We start from the raw sequence: 22,471 nt of genomic DNA, 5'->3' as shown, positions 1-22,471 counted from the left end.
TTGTCTTGATTTAGAATCACCATTAATATTTTCTTAACTCCAATCCACAGATCATTATCTGTATAACAGAGCAAGTGAGCAAACGTCTCCCAAATGAAAGAGAGGAAACACAGAGACAGCAAGACTTAAGGTACTTCTTTGTAACGAATGGCCTGGAAGAACAAATCTGAACACATCTGAACACATGGTGACTTAAGAATTAATTTGTCTATATATCACTTACTTTATTATTACTAATGAAAAAGTCAATCTGTTCATTCGTTTTAGAAGAGACCTGAATATTCCTCCCTTAAACTGACCTTTTCTATTTCAACACTGAAAAACTGAGTGTGCCTGACTGAAACACACGACAGTAGATGTTAGAAGCATCACGTTCTGTATTATGTTAATACTAACCAGTAAAAGTCATTCAGTCCCAATCACACGCTCTGTGTTACACATTACAAATCTTTCTCATAATCCAGACAAACTAGCAGACATCATTCAACAGCAGTCAACATTAGTATTACATTTCATACAAAGTTGGCCAAAGCAGAGCTTCAGCAGAACCTGTTCATTGAGGGACTTTTCCAGACATCTTGGCATGGCTGTTGTTTTTGTTTTGTTTGATGTTTCAAAGAAAAATGTGGCTTGTGCTACACCCATTTCCCCTGATTGACTTGTGATCTGGTTATGCGGCAGGTAAAAGGTGAAGTCGGACAGATCGTTGTCCCTTGTACAACAGTCTCAATGTAGATGTTTAGGTCCTTGCTTTGAGTGTGTCTTCTCTCGGTTCAGTACAACAAACAGAAATCATAGAAAAAGTACCCTCTTTTTATCCCAAATACCCTCTACAAGGACTGCTCCACAACAACAACATGAGAAATGAGTTTCTTAATCAACTTACTGTACATTATCAAGGCACTAGCTAACATGTAAGTGAGCAGCTCTTGCTCAGTAGGAGAACTAAGAAATGAAAAGTGCAGCTGGACTTGTATTATTTCCTTGAATTAGCACAGATGAGTTAAAAAAAAAAAAAAAAAACCCAAGAGGAAAATTTGCTGGTCCATCATTATGAGACAACATGGCCTCTGTCCCAAGTGAAGTCATCGAATGTAACCACAATATATTAAAATGACTGAGAAGGTGCTTGTCCAGTTACTTGTACTGTCATTAGGACAACAAGGCTTTAAACATATCTGCAGTTCTTGATGAGTTTCCCTCTGATAACACAACTGGAACAGCCTTCACTGTGTTCCACTGCTCAGCTTAGTAGATCCACTGTGGGCTACCGCTCATCTCATCACATTCAATGATCTGTTCACGTGTGATTCCTGACTCTCATCGTCTCCTGGCTTTCTACATCCATCAGTCTTTTATGGCATTTCCTTTTGTCTGCTCAGAGCTTGTTGACCTGAACTCCTTTTCCTTCTTCCATCTTTTCTGTTCCGTCCTGGTCAGACACCCTCATCCATGAAAGTTAAGTCTGGGTCAGAAAAACGTCTCTGGCCCTTCGAGGCTTGAGCCTCGTGGTGCTGCTGCTGAGGAGAGCGTGTCTCCGTAGAAACAGAGGAAGAAGAGGAGGAAGCAGAGGGAGGGCAGGAGGAAAAATGCAACAACAGGTCACACTGAGGGCTGTCGATGTACAGGGACTGGGTGCTGTCTTTACGGCGGCCTGGCTGCTCTCTTTTCCTAATCAAGTATTTAAATGGTCGGTGTACAGGAGGAGTGTAAGTCTGGGAGACTCTGTGAGAGTGGGAGAGGACGCCTGTGGGGAGTCTAACTGTGTCCGGGATGATGGGGTTGCGGCGTTGCAGCAGAGGTCTAAAGGAAGCGCTGGAGGATTCTGTGGTTGAAGAAGCACAGCTGGACACAGAGGATATGGAGCTAGCGGGGGTGAGGCCGGGCACGGCGCCGCGTGCACCGGACACATTCGCTCGCTGTGCCAGTTCAGATGATTTGGGGAGACAAGCAGGCCTCTGTTTCTTCAGCTGGGAGTCACCTCGTCCTGGAAAAGACGGAGGAAAAGAAAGAAGAGTTGTAAAGACGGACGACTCTCTCAAAGTAACTCACAGAGTGAAGGCCAGTGGAAGATCATGCAACCATGTTATCTACCAAAAATGACTGTGAGGCAAACATTTGGTTTGATATGTTGTGCCAAATGTTTCGTTAATTCATTTGGACAATGTTTGAGCATGCTTCTGTGCCACACATGCATTTACATGCATATAGTGCCTATAAAAAGTATCCACCCCCTTGGATGTTTCACCCTTTTATTGATCCAATGAATCAGTCATGGTCAAAATAATCATTTGGCTTTTTTGACAATAACAAATCACTGATTTCACATTGTATATTTTTATTTAATGGTCATTACTTTGTAAAAGCCCTTTTTGTATTTGTCAAAAAAAGCCAAATTATATTGACCATGATCGATTTATAAAACCAATAAAACATCCAACAGGGTGGATACTTTTCACAGGCACTGCACATGGGTGTGCAGACGTATGCACTCAGACACACACACAAACACACAAACACGGTTGCTGTTCCTCCAACCTGCTTTGTTACAGAGTAGACGTCCCCGCCCCAATCACCATCACTGGTCCAGACCTGCACCACAAAGAGACAGGAAGGGCCCAACCCAGTGGCCCCGTGGTCTGGTCAGAAACTCACAGCCGAGCGAGAAACAGGTAGAAGGAAAGTCCAGACTGTACCTTAATACTGACCGTCAAGCTCGGAGCTGTGTGCAGAAGAGCGCTGCTGCTCGTCCAAAAGACTCTCAGAGCTCAGCGAGGCTTCAGAATCCAAGTTCTCCTGGTCCGAACCGGGCTGCTCCATCTCTGGCAGTCGACATGCCAAGTCCTCTCTGGAGAGGAACAGAAGAAAAAGACGTCAGAGAAACGACAGACCGGAGACGCAGCGGCAGAAATAATAACCTGAGCGCATCTTTACTTCTCTTGTTTGATGGACTTGATGCGTTCCACTAGGTTCTTCTCTGCCTCTGTGTCAGAGTCCAGTGGTTCGTCCTCAGGAACCACACTGAGATCAGAACTGGGCTTCTCATGCATCTGCAGAAGACAAAGCGTCACACACTAAAAAAAGCCTGTTTTGTGATCATACACATACTATTATTGAATAAATACACATGTGGCTTTGACCCAAATCTGAAACTAATTCTAAAGTTTGTTAGTAAAGAGAGCAGGGTGGATGGTGCCTGTGGTTTCCATGCATCTACACATTATTCTTAAAACACTGGGAAAAGAAATGGGTTAACACTTTACTTAAAAAGGAAAACGCCAAAAACACATCCCCAGAGTCCAGAAATGTCTATCCACTTCCAGAGCTTTGTGGTCTTTTCATCTCTAACGTGGACATATGTCAGGAAGATGTCGGAATAGCACAAAGACATTTATGCATCATTACCATCATGCTTTGCAAGTTAAGTCAATGTCTCTAAAGAGGGCAATTATGACACCAACCCAAAACCGTCTTGTTTGCTCATAAAGACAAGAAGAATGATGGAAAATGGCACATTCTTCACATCACAAGAAGGATCCAACCCAAAGTAAGAGCCACATGCAATCTGCTACCAGATAGTATGGAAAAGTAAAAAGTATAAGGAAAAGATGGATGGAAAAACAAAAACAGAGCATCAAAAGTCACCCACATCTAAAACATGCCATGCACGGGTGCTTCTACATGGCACATTCAAACTACTAGATCTAATGTACCAGGAGAACTCAGTGATACATACCACCACTCCTTTGTAAGGAGCTGAGAACCTGAGAGGTAAGTGCCAGTAGTGCTAAAGAGAGACAAGGAACATTGACTGTGATACCCATGTCACCTTAGTACAACAGTCTGTGACACTGGAGCTGTTTGGTCATTTTGCTGCTGCTCCGTGAATCTTAGTGCATGGCAACAGATGGATAATTCAAGTGCAAAATGTTTCTGGTTAAGCGCTGAGATCGCTCTAAATATGGCAGTGATCCAGAGCGATCAGGTCTCGTTCCTCACCGTGTTTTGTCTCTTGAGTTTGAGCTGGTTAACAGCCAGAGTCTCAGCATATTCCAGCTGCACGATCTCATCCATCTTCTCATTGTAGCGTCTGATCTGCTCGTTGATGAGCATCTCCACACAGCTGCAGTGGGCGGAGGGAGCACAGGGTAAATGGTGAGAGTATGTTCACTAGGTTAAAGCTCTTTTGGGGATATGTATGGTTTGGGCGTGGAATACAAGGAGTGACACAGAAAGGGCACATTCCTATACAGATTCTGTTATGGTCTTTCCCTGGCCGCCTTACGTGGTGGTCTTGGCGACATCCTTCATGCTGAGCAGGGGGTCAGCGCTGTCCGGGCAGCGCAGGATACACGGGGCAAACACTATGGCCAACGAGTTGGGAGACATGCGGTTGTGAGCCTCCTCTTTACACACCCTGCAGAAGAAAACACAGGGTATATTTCAGTAACATCTAAGGTGTACATGTGTGATTTCCTTTTTAAAACATAAAGAATATTCCTACCTGACGAGGTGGAAGATGAGTCTCTCCAATGTGTTGAAGTTCGCTGTAGGAAGCTCCTCCACCACTTTGTAGATGGCGTGAAGCTGCTCCTGCTTGTCTGGCAGCTCTACAGGAAGGACAAAAGCCACAATAAACCACAACCCATAACTCCTCACGGCCACAAGAGGTCCATTACATTTTTATAAATGTCTCCGTTTCATGTTTAATCATGTGTGATTAACCTTTCCACCTTAACGTCAAATCGTGGCCTCGACTAACTACTAGCCATAAACAGAAAAAGGCTCATAAACACCTTCAAGTGTCTGCAAAGGAAAAGAGAAGAAAAGGCCAGTGAACAGCTCTCATTGTAAAATGCTGCTCCCTGGTGGGGAATGTCCTCCTCACCCACTGCATGCAGGAAGTCAGTGTAATGTGTGAACGTCATGAGCGGCTCTGGCAGCTCCCTCAACCACTGCTTCACCAGGCCCGTCACTGTGTGGATGTGGTAGTCCTCAAGGCAGACCATGTGGAAGTCTAAACGCATCAACGGCACAAAACCCAACGATGGTGAAATGAGCAGAGTTAGAAATGAAGTAAACATCTGTGAACATCACGTATATGGGGTCTAACCAGTCTCTAGTCGCTGGTGCAGCTCTTTCATGCGGTTGGCAGAGCCAGACTTGCGGTAGATGCCCTCAGTGTAGAGTCCGTGCATCTCCACGTGTTCCAGCAGCATCTCTAGCACGATGGGCACTGGGTTCTTATCGCTGACCAGGTGACACACGCGCACGCCGAAATGCTGACCGCCTGGCTCATCGTCGCTCTGTGGATTCAGCAGGCAGAAAACAGCCGACCAGTAAGAAGCCTATTTGTCCAGTCCACCCACACAGCTGGTCTCTACAACATCCACGTAAATAACAGTCTTCTCTCTGAATTTAACTTCTCTACCTGGCAGTGAAACTCAGATCTCATAACTAAAGGTCTTTACGTTTTAGGATTGAACAAAAATCTACAGCTACTTGTTAATTTATCTGACAAACAGAAAACTCCACATATCAAAGTGTGTAACAGAGATGAGCATAAATCCACATCATTAATCCAGGCCTGGGTTTTCTAACGATACCAACATACCTTTTTGGCACAGAAGGTGTAGCAGTCGATGGCTATTTTGCAGATGCACTTCTTGTGGCAGACCATTTTACAATCTGTAAGACAAGATTTAAACAGGTGTTTAATTCTTAAGGTGGGGCTGCAAATCTCATTCTCAAGAATTAGTCCGAGTCTGAGGTGCTGACTCACAGCTGCACATGAAGGCCTTCTCCATGCCCCAGATGTAAGAAGTACACTGGTCACATGACTGCATAATGTTGACCTGATAGTTGACCAGAACATGATCCAGGGGGCTCTCCATCTAACAAAACGGTCATAAATCATAAGATGTATACGACAATAAAATTATTATGGTGGACACAAATCAGACGTCATAAAAACTTACACTCTCGTTTTTTTTCCTCCTCTTCTTCCGAGCTTTAGCAGGCTGGAAAACGAGCAGAGGTCACAAGTGTGAGCACCTTTTGTTTCCATATTTGGACTAAAACGACCGAATGATAATGAGCGTCAGTGTTTCACCTTCGCAGGTTCCGCCTCCACCTTCTTCATCTCTCCTCTAATGAAGCCGTCCAGCACCGACTGGAACAGGTTGACCACTAGCTGGACTTCTCCTTTCTGCTTGTCCCCTGCCAGGTGGATCACTTTGTTCTGGTAGCTTGTCATCAGGCCTTTGTAGCCAATGGTGGGTTTCTGGGAAGGTTTAGGGCACAGGATAAACACTGAGGAAGACCTTTGATCACTTAAGCCTTGGGTGTGTTTACCTGCCTGCAGACAGACTTACTGGGAGGGAATACATGGCTTTTATATTCTCTCTGAACTGCATGGTGGCTGTTACGAAGATGCTTTCTGTGGCTGACAGCGATTTCCCTCTGGAGCGGAAATCGTTGACCTGAAGACGAACACAAACGTTTTTTTTTTTTGGGTAAGTCATAAAAGCTGTTTCCTAGTAAACTAATTAAGCTCCAGTCGTCTTTCATTTACCTGGTTGCCCAGAAACTCATCAAGGTGACGCAGCTCATTGGCGTTGGTGATTTCCCGATCCAGAGAGGCGTTCCACTGCTCGGAGACCCGGGTGGCACGGCTGATCTTTATGGACGGGTTGCGGCCTAAACCTTTACCAGCACGGTCGCCGTGTGGCTGTGAAACAGGCCGAGATGGATGTCCAGGGAAAGCAGCTGAGGAGGAGAATATTTTTTCAGTAAAATCCACTAGATGAATTCATAATAAACTCAAAGCCTAATGCAGAATGTGCAGTAAGTACAGGGGATCAGACTAAATCCTGAGTAACGTTGTTCTCTGATCGTGGAGTGTGAGCCTGCACGGGTCAGTGTTTTCTCAGAAAGCAAACAGCAGGATTAGTTCAGGCGTGGGAATAATAACTGATATTACACCTGTGTTTTATTTCCATGTCAAATTCAGCAGTCCAGTGGTTTTAAATGCAGTTTGATAAGAAAATGTTAATGATCTCACTGAGCATGATATCTTTGCTCTTGAGCATGAAATATAAACTGTTTTTACAGGCCTATAGGCCAATTACTCCCCTTTCTCTCAGCTTTGGCCAAAAGACCCAAACAATTTAAAGGAATAAACTTAATCCTCTTGCACCGGCAAATCCTATTCTTCTTTGAGAACAGAGTCAGACTCCAGTAGTCCTGTTTGTATTTACCTTCCCCTCCTGTCGGCTTCTCATTGAGCATCTGGGAAAGTGTCAGCTCTCCATTGTCCGGAGTCTGGGCCTCCTTGTGGGTTCGCTTTTTCAAAATCTTGCTGAAGAAACCACCTGACCTGCGGGGTACAGAAACACACAAAGCTCTAAGGAATATTCACACACATCCATATCATATCGCACAACTCATTCCTAACAGCAGAGCAGCTTCTTTGGTGTTTGACTCCATAGATTGTTTCTTGGCAACAGACGAATAAATAAATAATCCGTCCAGTTTTGAAAACACAAATCAAAGCTGAGTGTTTTTAAAACTTCCACAGACTCGAGCTCTGCCCTAACAACATCAACACAGCAACAACACAAATGAAAGACGAGACGATCCAGCTGATAAAACTCAGCGGCCCAGCGACTGAGATTTAAATGTTCATTTGTGGCAGTTAAATTGACTCAGAGGAAATTAAGGAATCAGGGACTTCTGGCTGTGAATGTGAACATGTTTCCGTTCAATGAGTCTGATTCAGGCAGACACTCAAATGGGCTTAGTGGAAAGTGAGAATGAGTTACAGTGACTTTGCCCTTGGAGCTGCTGTGTTTAACCATCTCAATCCAGCCCCAGCCCCATGATCACAGCCCGTTTCCTCGGGTCAGGGCAGTGCAGTACCTGTCTGGTGTGGAAGGGGTGGAGTGGGCTAAATCTTGGTGACCAGGACCATCTTGAGTTTTCTTTCTGATGGAGGATCCCTTTGAGCCATCCCCATGGCCTTCTGAGGGGGACAGCTGCTGGACACAACCAAAACATAAGTGGACAATGAAGACTGTGCAGGTCCAACTAGCGTTGTGGCAGATTTTACAGGTAGATTTGAAATGTGTTCATCTGAACCTTCCAGACAAGGAGCCTCAGCATATAAAATACCTCTCTGACTGATACAGGGCCAGAAGCCTCAAAGCCTGGAGACAAACTGTCGATCGATGATGATGCTGTATCACTCCTGCAAATGGGCAGAGAAATATGTGTTTGTACCCACTGCTGGTATTTGCAATATAAATAATGTATAATACATAAATGTTGAAATGTTATGAGAAGCAAAAGGAAGCAGAGGTTTGTCCTTTAAATGTTGCAGTGATATTCTATATTTGTTAATGTCAACAAATCCCATGAAAAGACCAACAGTGCATCAACCTCCCTGACGTTCCCCGTCTGCCTGTGGCAGCTCCAAGCCCATTTATTTCTGCTGCAGATCTTAATCTTCAGACATACAGCAGCAACACATATCTTTTCATTTTTTAGGAGCTACATCATTTCCTAAAACGGCTGGGGACTGTAATTTCTAGCTAATCTTACTCAAACAGCAGTAGGACAATATCTTCAAATGAAACCACAGTGTCTACGTTTGTGTAGGGAAACGACACCTGGTGGAACTACAGAGCTTTAGCACAACAATGGAGGTTGAGAAGCTTTTCCAGGTTTTGGTTACATGGGTATTATCGACTCATCGTTGGTATGAAAATACAGAATAACACCAGACTCTAACATGACGAGAGAATATGAGCAGGAGACATACGCCAGCTGTTTCTTCCTCTTTTCCTCCCTGTTGGGCGAAGGAGGGCTGCTGCTCTCAGCCTGTTCTCCCTCAGCCCTCTTCCCCCTCCACTTGTGTGGCTTCTCCTTCATCCCCCCAGGACGGCGCTGCAGGCTCACTGCTCCTCCGCCCTCCCCTAGGCCGTTTCTCTCAAGCCCAGGGTCCACAGGCTGCAGGGGGAGCGTAGATGGACGGACAGGACTAGAAGAAGGAGGAGAACTTTTTACCTCCTTCTTCCCTCCCTTGTCTTCCTTCATTTTCCATGCCACAAAAGTGTACTGGTCCAGCTCTTTGCTGTCTGACCGCTCTTTTAGCTTAGCAGGCTCCTGGCTTTTGGTCTTGGGTGGGGATGTGTGGTCTGTGCTGATCCCTGAAGAGGAGGAGGAGGCGGCTCGTTCAGTCTCTCTCTGGTTGTGTTCCATCCCTCTTCTTCTCCTCTGCTCTCTCTTCTCCTGGCTCCTGGAGGACAGGCTCCTGGTAATGCCTGGAGGTTGTCCTGTGTTCTGCTCAGCACCGGGAGGTGTGGAGGTGGTCCCGGGAGCCTGTGTATCTGGAGACCTGGGTGTATGGCCAGGTTTTGAATCGGACCATGCTAGTGTTTGATTTTCCATATTCTCCTCTTGTTTCTCATGTAGCCGGGGTCCAGCCTCAGCCAGGGTACCGTTGGTTTTCAAATCCAGTTCCTGGTCCTCATCATCCTGCTCTTCTTCTGTGTGTGATCTTGTATTAATCATGCGTCTCTTATTTCTACTCTCCTCCTGGAGAAGGAGGTTGTGGTCCAGCATTTCCTCTGTGACCAGCTCTATGTCTGGGTCCTCTCTTGTCTGGGGCTCTCTGGCCAGTCGTTTCTCCTCTTCCTCTCTCTTTTTCTGTGCTTCCTGTGCTTTCCTGGCAGCCTCTTCTTCCTGTGCTCTCCTTCTTGCTTCCTCCTCCTGTGCCTTTCTCCTTGCTTCTTCTTCTATCCTCCTCCTTTCCTCCTCCGCTTTTCTCCTTGCCTCTTCCTCCTGTTCCCTCCTCCTCCTCTCCTCTTCTTCTGCCCTCCTCTGAGCTTCTTTTTCCTCTTCCTCCTTCCTCTGTTTCTCCTCACGTATAGACTGGCACCTGACAACATTAAATAAACATAAATACGACAGGAACTGGTTTAAGAAAAACTGACGTTCATCAGAGGTCCGGCAGACCATAGTATTGTCACTGTGTTGTTACCTCCTGCGAGCTGAGTGGCCTCTGACCAGGGCCTGTATTTTGGTAGCACCTCGTAGTCGTCGGTGGTAGTCTATTCTCTGCCTGTGTCCTCTCCACACAGCCTGGATCAGAGTGGCTGCCTGTCGCCTTTGCTCGTCTCTGCAGTACCTACGCCATGAACGCTGAAAGGAAGGACAGGCACAGTAATATTAGGGTTTCAGAAACACTTTAATTCTCCCTTAAGCATCAAGAAACGATGTAAACATTAAAAATGAATTAAGAATAATGTCTGTTTACCTGGATCAAGATGGCTGCCTGTTTCATGTCCACAAACTCCTTCCTCACCAAGCGAGCTCTGAACCAGCGCTGAAGGAAGACGATCTTGCGCATTACATCCTTGTGCAGTGTGTCCTGCAGCTGCTGTCGCTCCAGCTCCTTTAAGAACACCTGAGGAGAGACAGCGCACCAGAAGTTAGATGAAATTTAAAATCAAACGCAGACAGGAACAGGGGTCTGCAAGCTGAGCTTAAAGTGGGAAATCCAGGAGCACCTTAGTTTTCCCTATCTGATACGTGGTGGGGTCTAGGCCCATCTTCTTCCCGAGCAGCGCTGAGATGTCCTCTTTACGGCCACTGGCGTTCTTTGGCAGCAAAACCCCAAACTGCTCTATGAACTCCTGCAGACACAAGAAGCCAAAGTTAGCACATATGAAAAACAGATCATTAGAGACGTCATCATAAAGGTGACGATCAAAAACAAATGCCCAGTAGTAAAAAGTGCACACATTCAATACATTATGGGCACAGTAACACAGGAAAAGACATGAGAGCAGCAACTATGAGTGACCAACTTTGTCTTTGAATTATATCATGACACTGAATTCATCAAATGTTCAAATACTACATCGTCGGTGCCTAGTGAGGCATCATTTGGTGTGCGACTGAGCAGTTTTGCAGTACCTGGAATGTGTACTTGGCTCCGTAGCCTGACCTCCTGATACGAACAGTTTCCAACATTCCTGTGTATCGCAGCTGCTGAACCACCAAGGCCTCATCCAGATACATCTCCTTCTGCTCATAGACAAGGACGCAAGAAGCATATGTGGGTGTTCTGTATGTTCAATATACAGGCTTTATACAGTATTTAACAATTAAACAAGGTTCGTCTTTACCATGATCGTTTACTGGGGCTAAAAAATTCAGATTTTAAAATCCTGCTTAATAAAACCTTGGCTCATTATTTAACAGATCAGAGATTTGTTCGGTATGAGGTTTGCAATGCAGGGAAACGAGGCACACTCTAGATTTCTTTGTATAATGCCTTTAAGCTGGAAGAAAACTTCAGGATTTGAGCGTAAGACGGTGCAGAACAAAATACAGGACGATGTTTTACCTTCTCAGCGTTGGAGCGGATACAGCGGATGAAGAACGGCTCAGCTCTGTTCAGAGTCTCCAACAGTTTGGTCAAAGAAGTCTGAAATAAACAGCGAAGGGGGTTTACTAGATGTTCAGGACGGCTCCTGGAGTGTGTGTTTAACGAGCATACTGCTGGGCTTTATGGGTGACGTACCTGGAACTGGGCGCTGATGCTCGGAGGCTTCTTCTTCTTGTGCAGGTGGAGCAGAGACTTGGTCGTGCGGTCTTGCAGCGTCAGGCTCACGATGAACTTCAGAGACCGAGAATCCAGCAAATTCTGCACAGCAGTGATGAAACGAATAAACCTCCTACTTGTACTCTGGTTATGGTTCTAACAAGTTAATGTCAAACTAACGAAAATCAACTGTTTTATAGCACCATGTTCTTTCTATGTGACTGTAAAAACTTAGGGCTCCACTCAGGTTTACCTTGGGAATGACCTGCTTCTGTTTGGTGCTCTTGCTTTTCCTGTGAAAAAATGAGAAATAAAAATGCAAGGTGAGTGAGACGGACTGAAGGGTTAGGAGTTGAGCCAGGAGGATGGAGTGCATGGAGTGTGAGAAGCCAGGTTAGTACGGGCGGGTGACGTCTTCATGCACGGTCAGTCAGTGATGAAATTTAGGTTGCACCTAGAAGACGGGATGAATGACGAGCAGAGGCGAAGAATGAAAGGATGAGGGGAAGTTTTCTGCAGCAGATGAGAAGTCAGCCCAGCAGAGACTCCCCACATTAACAGAAATGCTCACTTGTTTTCATTACTTCATAAACGGCCCAAGATTTATATGTTTTGTGGTCCGCTCGTCTACACGTATCAGACTGCAGTCCTTGCTGTAAATGTGAACATGCTTCGAGGCAGCTGGGACATATTTCACAAGATGCTCCAAAATACCTCACATGCCAGCACAGTCTTCGGATGATTTTCATGCAGCCTCCAAAGAAAACCACATACAATCGACAAATGGAGCTACCAATGTCATGTCTGCTGCTGACGCAGAGCGTGCTGCTGTTTTTATTTTAGATCACGTGTAACATTAAAGGTTCAATGAAGTGACTGTAAATGTGGCTACTGTTTGCCACGAACGTTGAAGTGGTTGGAGGAGCTGAACAAAGATAGTCAAAATGCGTCGAGGACAGTCTACGTTTGTAAAAGACATAAAAAGCTGTGATAGGAGCATGTGCTGCCTGAGTCGACTAGACTGGACTGATCGGGAGCAGAGCTGACAGAAGGCCTGTCTGCAGACTCACTGGAGGACGTGTCGCGGGAAGCGGAGGCGACCCCAGGACTGCAGCAGCTTGCGAGGGTCCTCACCATCCAACTGCAAGTTCTTAATGGAGCTGATGATCTCTGCATGCATGTCTCTGATCACGCCACAAAACACACACCCAGGAAAGGAAAGAGTAGTACAGGAGGCAGGAGGAAGAAGGGGGAATAACAAGAGAGAGATCGGGGGAAAAATGAATAATATAAGGACTGAAAAGAAAAAAAAAACAAAAAACCATAAGGTGGGGCATGATAGGACACCACTGTTAGGAAACCCACTACCACAGTTACCCAAAACAAGAACACAAAGTGCAGGATAGTTGGGGTCTAATATCAAGAGGAACTTCAGCTTACACACACACTGCTCATCTGTGAAGAATAAGCCACAAAATATTTTCTCCCCCTGCTCATGTTTATATACATGGAAACCACAAGACACACTAGACCACCCAACCATACTGCCAATTCCCTTTGAAGAACAGACGACACACACACACACACACACACACACAATGAGAGAGTGGGGCATGTAGGAGCTGTATTCCCCTGTCACTGTGGTAGTTAACATGCAGAGCTGAACTGACATTCAGAGAGGTCGGCCATCCGTTTCCATGCTGGGCCTGTTACTGGCTGAGTGACTAAGCTGTTACTGGTGAGGTTTTTGGATTTGTGCTCCTTTAATCGGGGCTGGTGTTACACTGGACACCAGGTCCGGTGAGGTTAATACGGAGGCTTTTCTGTGTCCCAGAGCTAGTCCATGCAATGCTCTTAAATACTTACCATGAAAGACCATGAAAACATAGCAGGCCAGGCAGCGAAGGAATGGTCAACTGTACAGGGAATCTGACCTCTGTACCTCAGTTACTGCAGGTCTGGATGACACTGGCTGATCTAATAAGGGGATCAATCTGCTAGAAGGTTCAACTCAGGGTAGACGCTCAGCCTTAAATAAAGTAGCCCAGTCATTTCAGAACCTGCAGTAGGAGGTAACATGTCAAGGTTCAGAGGACCCAACCAACCAAAAATCATCTGTGGGTTTGTTTCATTCTGAGCACGCTCTCCCAATCCCTTTATCTACTTGACTAAGGGTCTCTGTACTTGTGTGCATTCAGCAGTCCAGAGCCGATGTAAATAATCTCTGTGGCTAATCAGTGGACCAGTAAAAGGTTAACTTTTCTCTACTGTGCTATTCTGGTGTTCTGAGCTTCGTCTTAGAGAATATTTGACTTTCCACTTTCACATTTAAAAGAGCAGACCTAGAAACATTTTTACAAGCCTGTCCTGTTTGACTTTATCTACCGCTCCATCAAACAGCTTTTTAGATGGGAGCAAACTCAGAAAAAGAAGCAAACTGGTATCTATTACCTAAAACAAAACACATATCCTTCCTGCTTGGCCTCATGTGTTCATTCCTTTTTCCTGTCCACCAAATTCACTTACTTCTTATTCTCATAGCTAGCAAAGATGTCTTCAAAGGCCTCTAGAGGGCGCTCTTCTGAGTGATCAAAGTAGAAATCGAGCATAGAAGCCCGTCTGTGAAGGGAAGAGGAGAGAACCGCACACACATGGGGGTCACCAAAAGGTGGAGAGGATTGAGGTGAGATGAGGTGAAGGAGGATTCATCTGTCAGGGTGATGGCAAAATCTGTATTTTTGTGGATTTCGTTCAAATGGGATTTAAGCAATTCAGCTAAAGAGAAGAGTTTAGGTGTCTGACATTGTCCTTCCTCATCTCATCCAGTGCCACAGGACCAACAGGAAGGTCCACAGTTCACCGACCATGTAAAGATTTCCTTCACCATCAAACTGGAAACATGTTGCTGTGTAGTTTTCTTTTGATGAAGGAAATGATGCAGCTAAAATAACCATCCTGGGTTTGATGAAAGTGAAAAGGAGAAGTCATTAACCACAAACTAAACAGGGAGATCCACAGCTACTGTGGCAGACAGATTCCACCGAGAAAACAGACCTGACAGATAGAGAACCAGTCCAAACACAACGAGGATGAAATGAAACGGCACAGCTCCATATTCAGTTAAGCACATTACTTACTTGTACATTCTTTCTATTGTTGTATTGGACCGCTGTAGCTCTCCTAAAGGAGTTCTGGAGACTGGACGGACAACACCTTAAGCAGAAACACACATTATTAACATGTATTAACCATAAGCAGACTAGTTACATGGCTGCAGTGGTTTTTGTTGCTTTTGGCTGAACTTTATTTAATCTTGTTGATGTGCAAGTCTTCTAGGTCAACGGGCTATGACGACAACTCACAAATAGCTTGAGAAATATAGAGAAACTGTCAAATCTCCTAAAGCCAGATGTTTGTGAACTCTGTCCTGAAAGGCTAATTAGACACTGGGGCAGCTGCAGAACCACAACTGACAAATGCTCTACTACATGACGCTTTTCTGTAAATTCTTAGAAGCAAAGCTTCGATGACTGTAATTAACTATGTGCAGTTTTTACCATTAACAAAAGACGTCGAAAATGAGTACCTGAAGTTTTGGCGGCCCAGGAGCGACCGGCTTCATTGAAAGCAGCGATGCCTCTGATGGTTGCGCGCAGGATGCCCCACCGGAACATGGCCACCGGGTCCATGCCGATGAGCTGCCGCACATATGCTCGGTCACTGCTCCGCAGAAGAGCCACAATGTCAGGACGCATGTGGTCTGTGTTCTTCTCCCGGAAATCCTGGTCAGGTCGAATATAGCATTAAAAAAAAAACCCCCACAACATTCAACATGTTTGATTGTAACTTCACACATTTCTCTTTCTGCTGACCTTGATCTGATACTTGACTTTTCCAGCAAAGTGCTGAATGACAAAGGCAGGCTCCATGACTGGTGTGGGCACAAAGTATTTGTTCCCCTGGTGCTGCTGCTTGAATTTGGCTAATAAGGTCTCATCAGTGGCGTGGGGGAAGCTGACACAGAGAGGAAAGGAAAATATGGATAAAGCTTTAACAAACTCAAATCCATCTTCAATCGTACCAGCAACATGTGGTGGACATGTGGTAGCAGCTCTTACTTGCTCTCTTCATCCAACAGGTAGAACAGCCCAGTGGGTTTCTTGCTGATGAGGTGGATACAGCCCACGTTGTCCGTGTAGTCGATGTTGTGCCAGGTGATTCCCTCTGCTTGATACTCCTCCTGAACGAGGAAAGTACATTTCAGTGACGCAGCTCATTGGTTCATGCCACGCTAGGAGGTTTGACAGTTTCACCGCTCAACCTAAATCATTTAATTATTCTCAAACAAAAGTCAAACTGTATCCACGACAGATGCAATTAATATTTTTTTCAATGTGTATGCCAAAAATGGTGCATTGGACATTGTTATCCAAGTCAGGCTTGACTAAATATTATGGTAACTTTGATTTGTATTCCTGTCAGTGCCCTGAACTGTGAAGGCTAAGACAAACAAGCATGAACTAGCACGTAACTGTTCTGCCCTCAGAGATTGGGAAATGTTTACATGAGTCATCATCATCATCATCATCATCATCATAAACACAGAGCGGAGAGCAGAGCTGTGTGTTTGAATCAGCAGATACTTCGGTGCTTTGTCACACTGAAAAACTTCTCACCTGCTCCAGAGTGAAGATGTGATTGTTGAAGTAATACTGCAGCTGCTCGTTTGCATAGTTGATACAGAACTGCTCAAAGCTGTTGTTCTCAAAGTCCTCGAACCCAAAAATGTCCAGGACGCCAATGGACAAGCACTGGAAAACAGCAGCATCAACACTAGTGAGGAGTGCATGGTAATCAACAGCATCATCATCTGTGGAGTCTCATATGCAGACGCATCAGTGCACATGTGTTTTACGTGTCTCACCGGGACAGATTCCTCCATGTCTTTCTTGTTGAGCAGTGCATGATTGATGCGCAGGACAATCCAGTCAAACAAGGCGCTGTACAGAGATTTGGCCATGGAGTCTCTGGCTGTGATCGCCTGATGGGAGCAAGGAGGCATGATGCATATTGTGACAGAAACTCTACAGTGTTCTTCAGAAACACACGATGTTACGGCAAAGGTCGGACACAAAACAAACATGTATAAAGGTTTAAACTGAGGACAAGAGAAAAAACAGAAGAGTAGCACAAGAAGAAATCTACAGTAGGTGTGGCTGTAATGACAGGTTGCAGACTTGTCTCTGGGGCTGGTGCTGACCTCAGAGTGACTATAGGGCAGGATCAGCTTGTCGTTGACTGTCACTGTTTTCCTCTTTGTCAGTGCCTCAACCAGCAACTCTTCTTTAACCTGGGGGACACACACACAGGTTAATGCCGACAGTCACACACAACCTGCCAGGTACAGTAAAGTGTGGAGTCATGAAGACGGACCCAAATCTACGTTACCTTCAGCAGGTCAGATAGGGTGGCCAGGACCTCTGGTGGTCCCACATCTAACCCCTCATCCCGGCCTGTGGACTTCCTCCGGTAGGTCACGTTTCCCAGATACAAGATGGCCGAGAGCACAGAAAAGATCCTACAGGGCAGAAATTTAAATGACATCAGCGTAAAGCTTTAGCAGCAACATTGACACACGACATGTAGTATCTATGTTACAGTATAAAGTTGGCGTGTCATCATTTAATCTATACTGAACAGAGGTTTGTGCTGGGCCGTATCAAATGCAGCTGCTGTGCTGCTGCTGCTCCGCTTTGCTTTCATTTATATTTCTGTTAATGTGACTTCATGTTCAGACCAAAATGAATTCAGTTTCTAGGACTGAGTGGAAAAAGGGCTTTTGGCACAATAAACCTCTTCAGATTACACACGCTCAATATTAACATATTAACATCGACCAGCGATTCGCTTACTGTTTCTTGGTGGAAGGAAGGAAGCCAACCATCTCCATTGCCTGCTGGAGCCTTTCGAAATCATGACGCAGGTCTTCCTCATCTTCTATCTTAAAGTTTTGCTATGAAGAAACACAGTTAGTTAGAAGGAGTGCATTATGACGGGGGAATAAAAGCAGAAGCAGAAAAGAGAAACAGGTGAAGAACAGATATGAATAAAAAACGAGGGTGAGAAGAGGAGGGAGAAAACAAAGGCGGAGTCATTAACATGCAGCACACGTTCAGGCAGTAAGACGGGGGAGTAGACAGCAGCTCATTGAAAAGCCGGACAGGTCCGCTCAGGGTGAATTACAGTGTTACGTTAAAGGTCAGCTCTCAAACAAAACACCAGGTTGGAGGGCATGAACAAGGCTGAAAGTGATTCAGGGCAGAACGATATTACATCAAGTGACAATTCAGGATTGTTTGCTGTTCATTGCAAATGGATTGGATCTAAACTGCAGTTTGTGAGGTGTCAGCTGGGCAGCGCTGTACCTGCTTGAGGTAGAAGTAGTCTTCAGGTGGGAGCAACTTAAACTCCTTCCTCTCCTCCTCTGAAGCTCCCAACAACAGGTAGTAAAACACGTGGTAGTTCCTGGAAAAACAGCACACAGGATGGACTTCAAACACACTTATTGCTGCAAAAGTTTCCTTCACACTGATTAAACAAGTCCAAGAGTGGAGAGGTTTCATTTATTCTTATTTACATCGACCATTTGTTTGTTTTATCTGAACAGTTATCAGTGGATATGAGCTTCATGTTTACACTCACAAATAGGGGTCAGCGCTTATTGTAAAAAGCTGAAAGAAGCCGTGACCTTGCTGATGTAGATATCAGTTTTCCACTCGTGTTATCAGTTGACATGTTGTCGTAAAAAGCACAAGGGAGTAATGAGTTTCCACACTTATCGACAAGAAACAATGACATCACAGAGCAGGCACACTCCCTAACCAGACAGGCAGGATGCACTGTCAATATCCAGCGTAGGCCGAGTGATTAGCACCACGCCGTGCAGGCTGGTTGTAAGCCTGAAGGTGACTAGAAAGTGACTTCATTTTCCAAACATAGCTGGGAAAGTCTGGACAGCAAAGTGCTAAATGAGTAATGCTGTTCCACCTCAAAACCACCAGAGTATGTTTTTACACAGGGCATCGACTCCTGCTCTATGACTCTGACATGGAAAGGTAAAGCACGACTTCATGAGTCAGAAGCCATGAAATTACCACCTCACACCCGAGGCTTTACTTTATCTACATCCAGTAGCTTAACTACTGTATAGAAAAATCCCTTTTTGTTGGATCCACCAATGTAACACTGTCTTCTTCTGACTATTAGATGAACACATACCAAATGAACCAAGAACCATTTGCTCATTCCCCTAACACTATGACTACATTTCTCAATTACCAAACTCAAATATCTGTTTGCATATTAGTCACACAAGTAGCAACAGACTGACAGTCTGGTTGGTAGCAAACATCACAGTGAGTAACAAAGGTTTGCATGACATGAAGAAAGAGTGAGCGATAAACGAGGCTGTCTGAGGACTGACAGAAGAAACACGTTCTCTTTTCTTTTCTGTGTTTGTATAGCAACAGTTATTATAACTCACTGAAGGCCTCAATAAAATTAGGCCAGCTCAAACAATATTATTATTATCTATCAATCCAGCATTGACTACATAAGCCCTACCAAGAGTATGTAGAATTAACATAAATAATCAAGTACTTAGGTGGATAATATTTCAATTTTCAGTAGCTGCTTGAATGACTATGTATGTGGATGGGTAAGTAATAAAGCAGACGTGTAGCTAAAGATTGATGTTTTCAGCTGAACTTCATATCCAACCATCTGTGGCAGCTGGTGCAAACAATGTTTGTACAGAGGGCCCCATGAAGGTCAGTGGGAAAACACTGCATATCCCCGCTCACCTCTCGTTCTTCTCTCTGGAGACCAGACGAGACTTCTCCAGGAGGTACTTCTCCACCACAGCGCTAAGAAAGGCAGAGGGGAAGATGAGAGGGATGAGAGGAAGGACGAGGAAGGGAAAGAAGAAAAACAGGATAAATCATTTAACAATGAAGGTCACTCAGCTGTGTGTGTGTGTGTGTGTGTGTGTGTGTGTGTGTGTGTGTGTGTGTGTGTGTTTAAGGCCTATATGAGAGTGAGCTGGTAATAAAAATGAGTGGAGGGGCTGGAGGGGGAAAGTAAGGGCAGATGGTCCACACAACCAAAGACTGAACAAGCATTCGGATGGTTAGACAGATCATAGCATATCACACACCACATAACAACAGCCACCAGACAACTTTGGCATTTATTTTACTTGACTGTGTGGGAGAGTGAGACGGGAGACGCCGGAAGGCTACTAGTGGATTCAGAAAGTAGAGTCATGCTTTCAGAGCCAAGGCCAAAAAGTTGTCCGACCCAGGTTTTATAAGTCAGAGTTGTTTTTCTATAGCCATGCAAAGCAACACTGACGCCAGTCGTCTTGACACGCTAAGAATAGAGCTATCCTGTGAGAAGCACATTGGTGTCCATCTGATAACGGTGCAGCCACAGCTACTGCACGGACAGATGATAAATCATTGTGAAGGGCCAGCTCAGGGAACAACATGCAGGTGTGACAGCTACCTCACAACAGTGCACATCTGCATGAACATGGACAGGAGCCTCTTTTCAGAAACTACGACTGTACAACATATCTGTCGGGACATATATCAAAAGGGGAAAGAAAAGTCTTGTAACACACACACAGAGTGCACACCAACTCTCAGACATCCACCCACACACCCCCTTTTTCACATTTCAGCATTTTAGATGCACTTTCTTGCAGAGAGAGACAGAGAGAGAGCTTAAACCCTCCTGTCTGTCAGTTAGTGAGTCAGAGCAGAACAGCAGCCTTTCCCTTGTTCAAATTGTCTATTGACTGACTGAATGGCTCCCACTGGAGATATAGACAGCCAGCCTTTGTTAAGTCAACAGAGCAGAGCTGTGACGGCCTCTGAATACTTCATTGATGTGAAGCAGAAGGTTTCACTACCACACAGGGCGGCGCTAACTAAGTGAGGTGATTCTGGTTTTAGCTTTCATTGCATTTCCTCGTCTAAGTGGATTCACACTGTAGCAGAGAAAAGCCAACTAAAAATCACCTCTACTGATTGGATCACAAACCTGGTGCCATTAAGGGTTAAGCAGGTTAAGGATGGTCACTCACCGTGCAGCTGAGCAGCTGTCATTATATGATATGCATATTCTATTCTATTCTATTTTATTTTAATTCTTTATTCTTCTTTCTAGTTTATTATAAAACTATGTACATGTCTTTTTTTAGGCCACTATATTGATCAGCTGTTCCCCTCTCCTGATGAGAAAAGGAGGAAGTGGAACAGCCGACCAGACTTTGCTGCACCTCCTAAACAGATACTGCTGAGAAAAAGGAAGGACATGGTGGTGGTTGAAAGTTTCAGTCCATACACACACTGTAAAGAAGAGGAACCACGTGGCAGCCATCAAAAGACCAAAGAGGAAGATATTAAGTTAAAGAGGGGAGAGAAGAAGAGCCTTCAGATGAGCACGGAGGATACGAAACATAAAGCAAACATTCAAACGGTTGTGTAGATCAGATCAGAACGACAAAAACATTCATTAACACAGAGACGTGTGCAGTTGGTGTTAATTACTCACCCTCTGACCACTCCACTGTCCAGATAATTGACCTGGATGAATTTACCAAAGCGGCTCGAGTTGTTGTTGTGAGCTGTCTTGGCATTCCCGAAGGCCTGACAAGAATCAGACAAGGAGAGGGGACAGAAACACAAAATAAGTTTAAGGGGAAAAAGTCAAACATACACAGTACACAGGTCGAACAAACCAAAACTTGTGTTGTGTTTTCTATTAATGTGCCTAAATCATTTTGCCAACTCAGTCAGTGTGGGAGGCAGCTGAAGAAGAAACAAAAGACAGGAAACAAAATAAAAGCTGCTATAATTTCAGAGCAGAGTGATGGAGAGAACATCAGGCCCGTCACACAACACACACACACACTAACAGCTTCATGTCTGAGCCCAACTGAGTCTTATAAAGGACTGCAGAGAACAACAACAACAACAACACTGGGGATGGGAGGGACACTTTCAGGTTAGCACCCTAACCGAAGTCCCCAACAACAAAAATCACCATGACAACCAACAAACTGGATGGTGCAAAGATTACACCTAATTTTTGAAGTGCAGCTTCAGAAGAGGTGAGACTGTGTGTGTGTAAGTGCATGTTTGTAGGGGGGGTCTATTGCATCTGCAACTCATTGCTGCCTCTTGCCCTCCTCTCACTTTTGTTTCTGTTTTTCTTGCTTACAATGTGTGTGTGTGTGTGTGTGTGTGAGAAAGTAAAAGCGAGAGCGTAGGTCAGTGATGACAGATAAATGCAGGTTGGTTGTCTCTATATCAGTATCGGAGTCCAGCCACCAGCCCTCACTGAGGGGCCCTGTTTAATGGACTGATACAGAAACAGAGCAAGACTCTTTTCTTCAGGATGCACATGATCAGGTTGTTACAGACACACACACTCACTGAGAGGCCACTACACAGGGAGCTGACTCTGCATGTTAATTAGGAGCCACATTGTGTCTTCAAAAGCAGTTGCAGGGTGAATTTGACACAGACGTGTTGAGGCACACACACACACACACACACACACACACACACACACACACACACACACACACACACACACACAGACACACACACAGACACACACACACACACAGACAGACACACACACAGACACAGACACACACACAGACACAGACACACACACACACACAGACACACACACACACACAGACACAGACACACACACAGACACACAGACACACACACAGACACACACACACACACAGACACACACACACACACAGACACAGACACA

General features: G+C 45.0%; 1 protein-coding gene across 10 annotated transcripts in view; it reads right to left on the bottom strand.

The window, feature by feature from the left end:
- Window positions 1–199: 199 nt before the first annotated feature.
- The window catches only part of myo9b (myosin IXB), a 47,790-nt gene continuing 25,518 nt past the window's right edge, over window positions 200–22,471 (bottom strand). For 2 of the 10 annotated variants that reach the window (XM_026305557.2, XM_026305558.2), the window contains exons 5-44: window positions 21,230–21,324; window positions 19,474–19,536; window positions 18,037–18,136; window positions 17,524–17,624; window positions 17,060–17,189; window positions 16,872–16,961; window positions 16,536–16,652; window positions 16,288–16,422; window positions 15,730–15,851; window positions 15,484–15,625; window positions 15,198–15,393; window positions 14,749–14,824; window positions 14,138–14,230; window positions 12,682–12,795; window positions 11,865–11,904; window positions 11,591–11,713; window positions 11,414–11,494; window positions 10,981–11,091; window positions 10,572–10,697; window positions 10,319–10,468; window positions 10,043–10,203; window positions 8,822–9,940; window positions 8,173–8,248; window positions 7,921–8,039; window positions 7,260–7,378; window positions 6,575–6,768; window positions 6,375–6,482; window positions 6,113–6,283; window positions 5,979–6,020; window positions 5,783–5,894; window positions 5,615–5,688; window positions 5,114–5,306; window positions 4,889–5,017; window positions 4,505–4,610; window positions 4,286–4,417; window positions 4,000–4,123; window positions 3,737–3,787; window positions 2,935–3,050; window positions 2,709–2,848; window positions 200–1,987 (exon numbers count right to left, since the gene is read on the bottom strand). In XM_026305557.2, the coding sequence (XP_026161342.1) occupies window positions 1,437–1,987; window positions 2,709–2,848; window positions 2,935–3,050; window positions 3,737–3,787; window positions 4,000–4,123; window positions 4,286–4,417; window positions 4,505–4,610; window positions 4,889–5,017; window positions 5,114–5,306; window positions 5,615–5,688; window positions 5,783–5,894; window positions 5,979–6,020; window positions 6,113–6,283; window positions 6,375–6,482; window positions 6,575–6,768; window positions 7,260–7,378; window positions 7,921–8,039; window positions 8,173–8,248; window positions 8,822–9,940; window positions 10,043–10,203; window positions 10,319–10,468; window positions 10,572–10,697; window positions 10,981–11,091; window positions 11,414–11,494; window positions 11,591–11,713; window positions 11,865–11,904; window positions 12,682–12,795; window positions 14,138–14,230; window positions 14,749–14,824; window positions 15,198–15,393; window positions 15,484–15,625; window positions 15,730–15,851; window positions 16,288–16,422; window positions 16,536–16,652; window positions 16,872–16,961; window positions 17,060–17,189; window positions 17,524–17,624; window positions 18,037–18,136; window positions 19,474–19,536; window positions 21,230–21,324 (6,042 nt within the window). In that variant the 3' untranslated portion in view covers window positions 200–1,436. Of the gene's footprint in view, window positions 1,988–2,538; window positions 2,593–2,696; window positions 2,849–2,934; window positions 3,051–3,736; window positions 3,788–3,999; window positions 4,124–4,285; window positions 4,418–4,504; window positions 4,611–4,888; window positions 5,018–5,113; window positions 5,307–5,614; window positions 5,689–5,782; window positions 5,895–5,978; window positions 6,021–6,112; window positions 6,284–6,374; window positions 6,483–6,574; window positions 6,769–7,259; window positions 7,379–7,920; window positions 8,040–8,172; window positions 8,249–8,821; window positions 9,941–10,042; window positions 10,204–10,318; window positions 10,469–10,571; window positions 10,698–10,980; window positions 11,092–11,413; window positions 11,495–11,590; window positions 11,714–11,864; window positions 11,905–12,681; window positions 12,796–14,137; window positions 14,231–14,748; window positions 14,825–15,197; window positions 15,394–15,483; window positions 15,626–15,729; window positions 15,852–16,287; window positions 16,423–16,535; window positions 16,653–16,871; window positions 16,962–17,059; window positions 17,190–17,523; window positions 17,625–18,036; window positions 18,137–19,473; window positions 19,537–21,229; window positions 21,325–22,471 lie in introns of all 10 variants that reach the window. The other 8 variants (XM_026305564.2, XM_026305559.2, XM_026305566.2 and 5 more) reach the window with 8 other exon arrangements.

Source organism: Mastacembelus armatus, chromosome 4 (assembly GCF_900324485.2).
Source record: "Mastacembelus armatus chromosome 4, fMasArm1.2, whole genome shotgun sequence".
Classification (NCBI taxonomy): Eukaryota; Metazoa; Chordata; class Actinopteri; order Synbranchiformes; family Mastacembelidae; genus Mastacembelus; species Mastacembelus armatus.
This window is presented reverse-complemented; position numbering and strand designations above follow the sequence as displayed.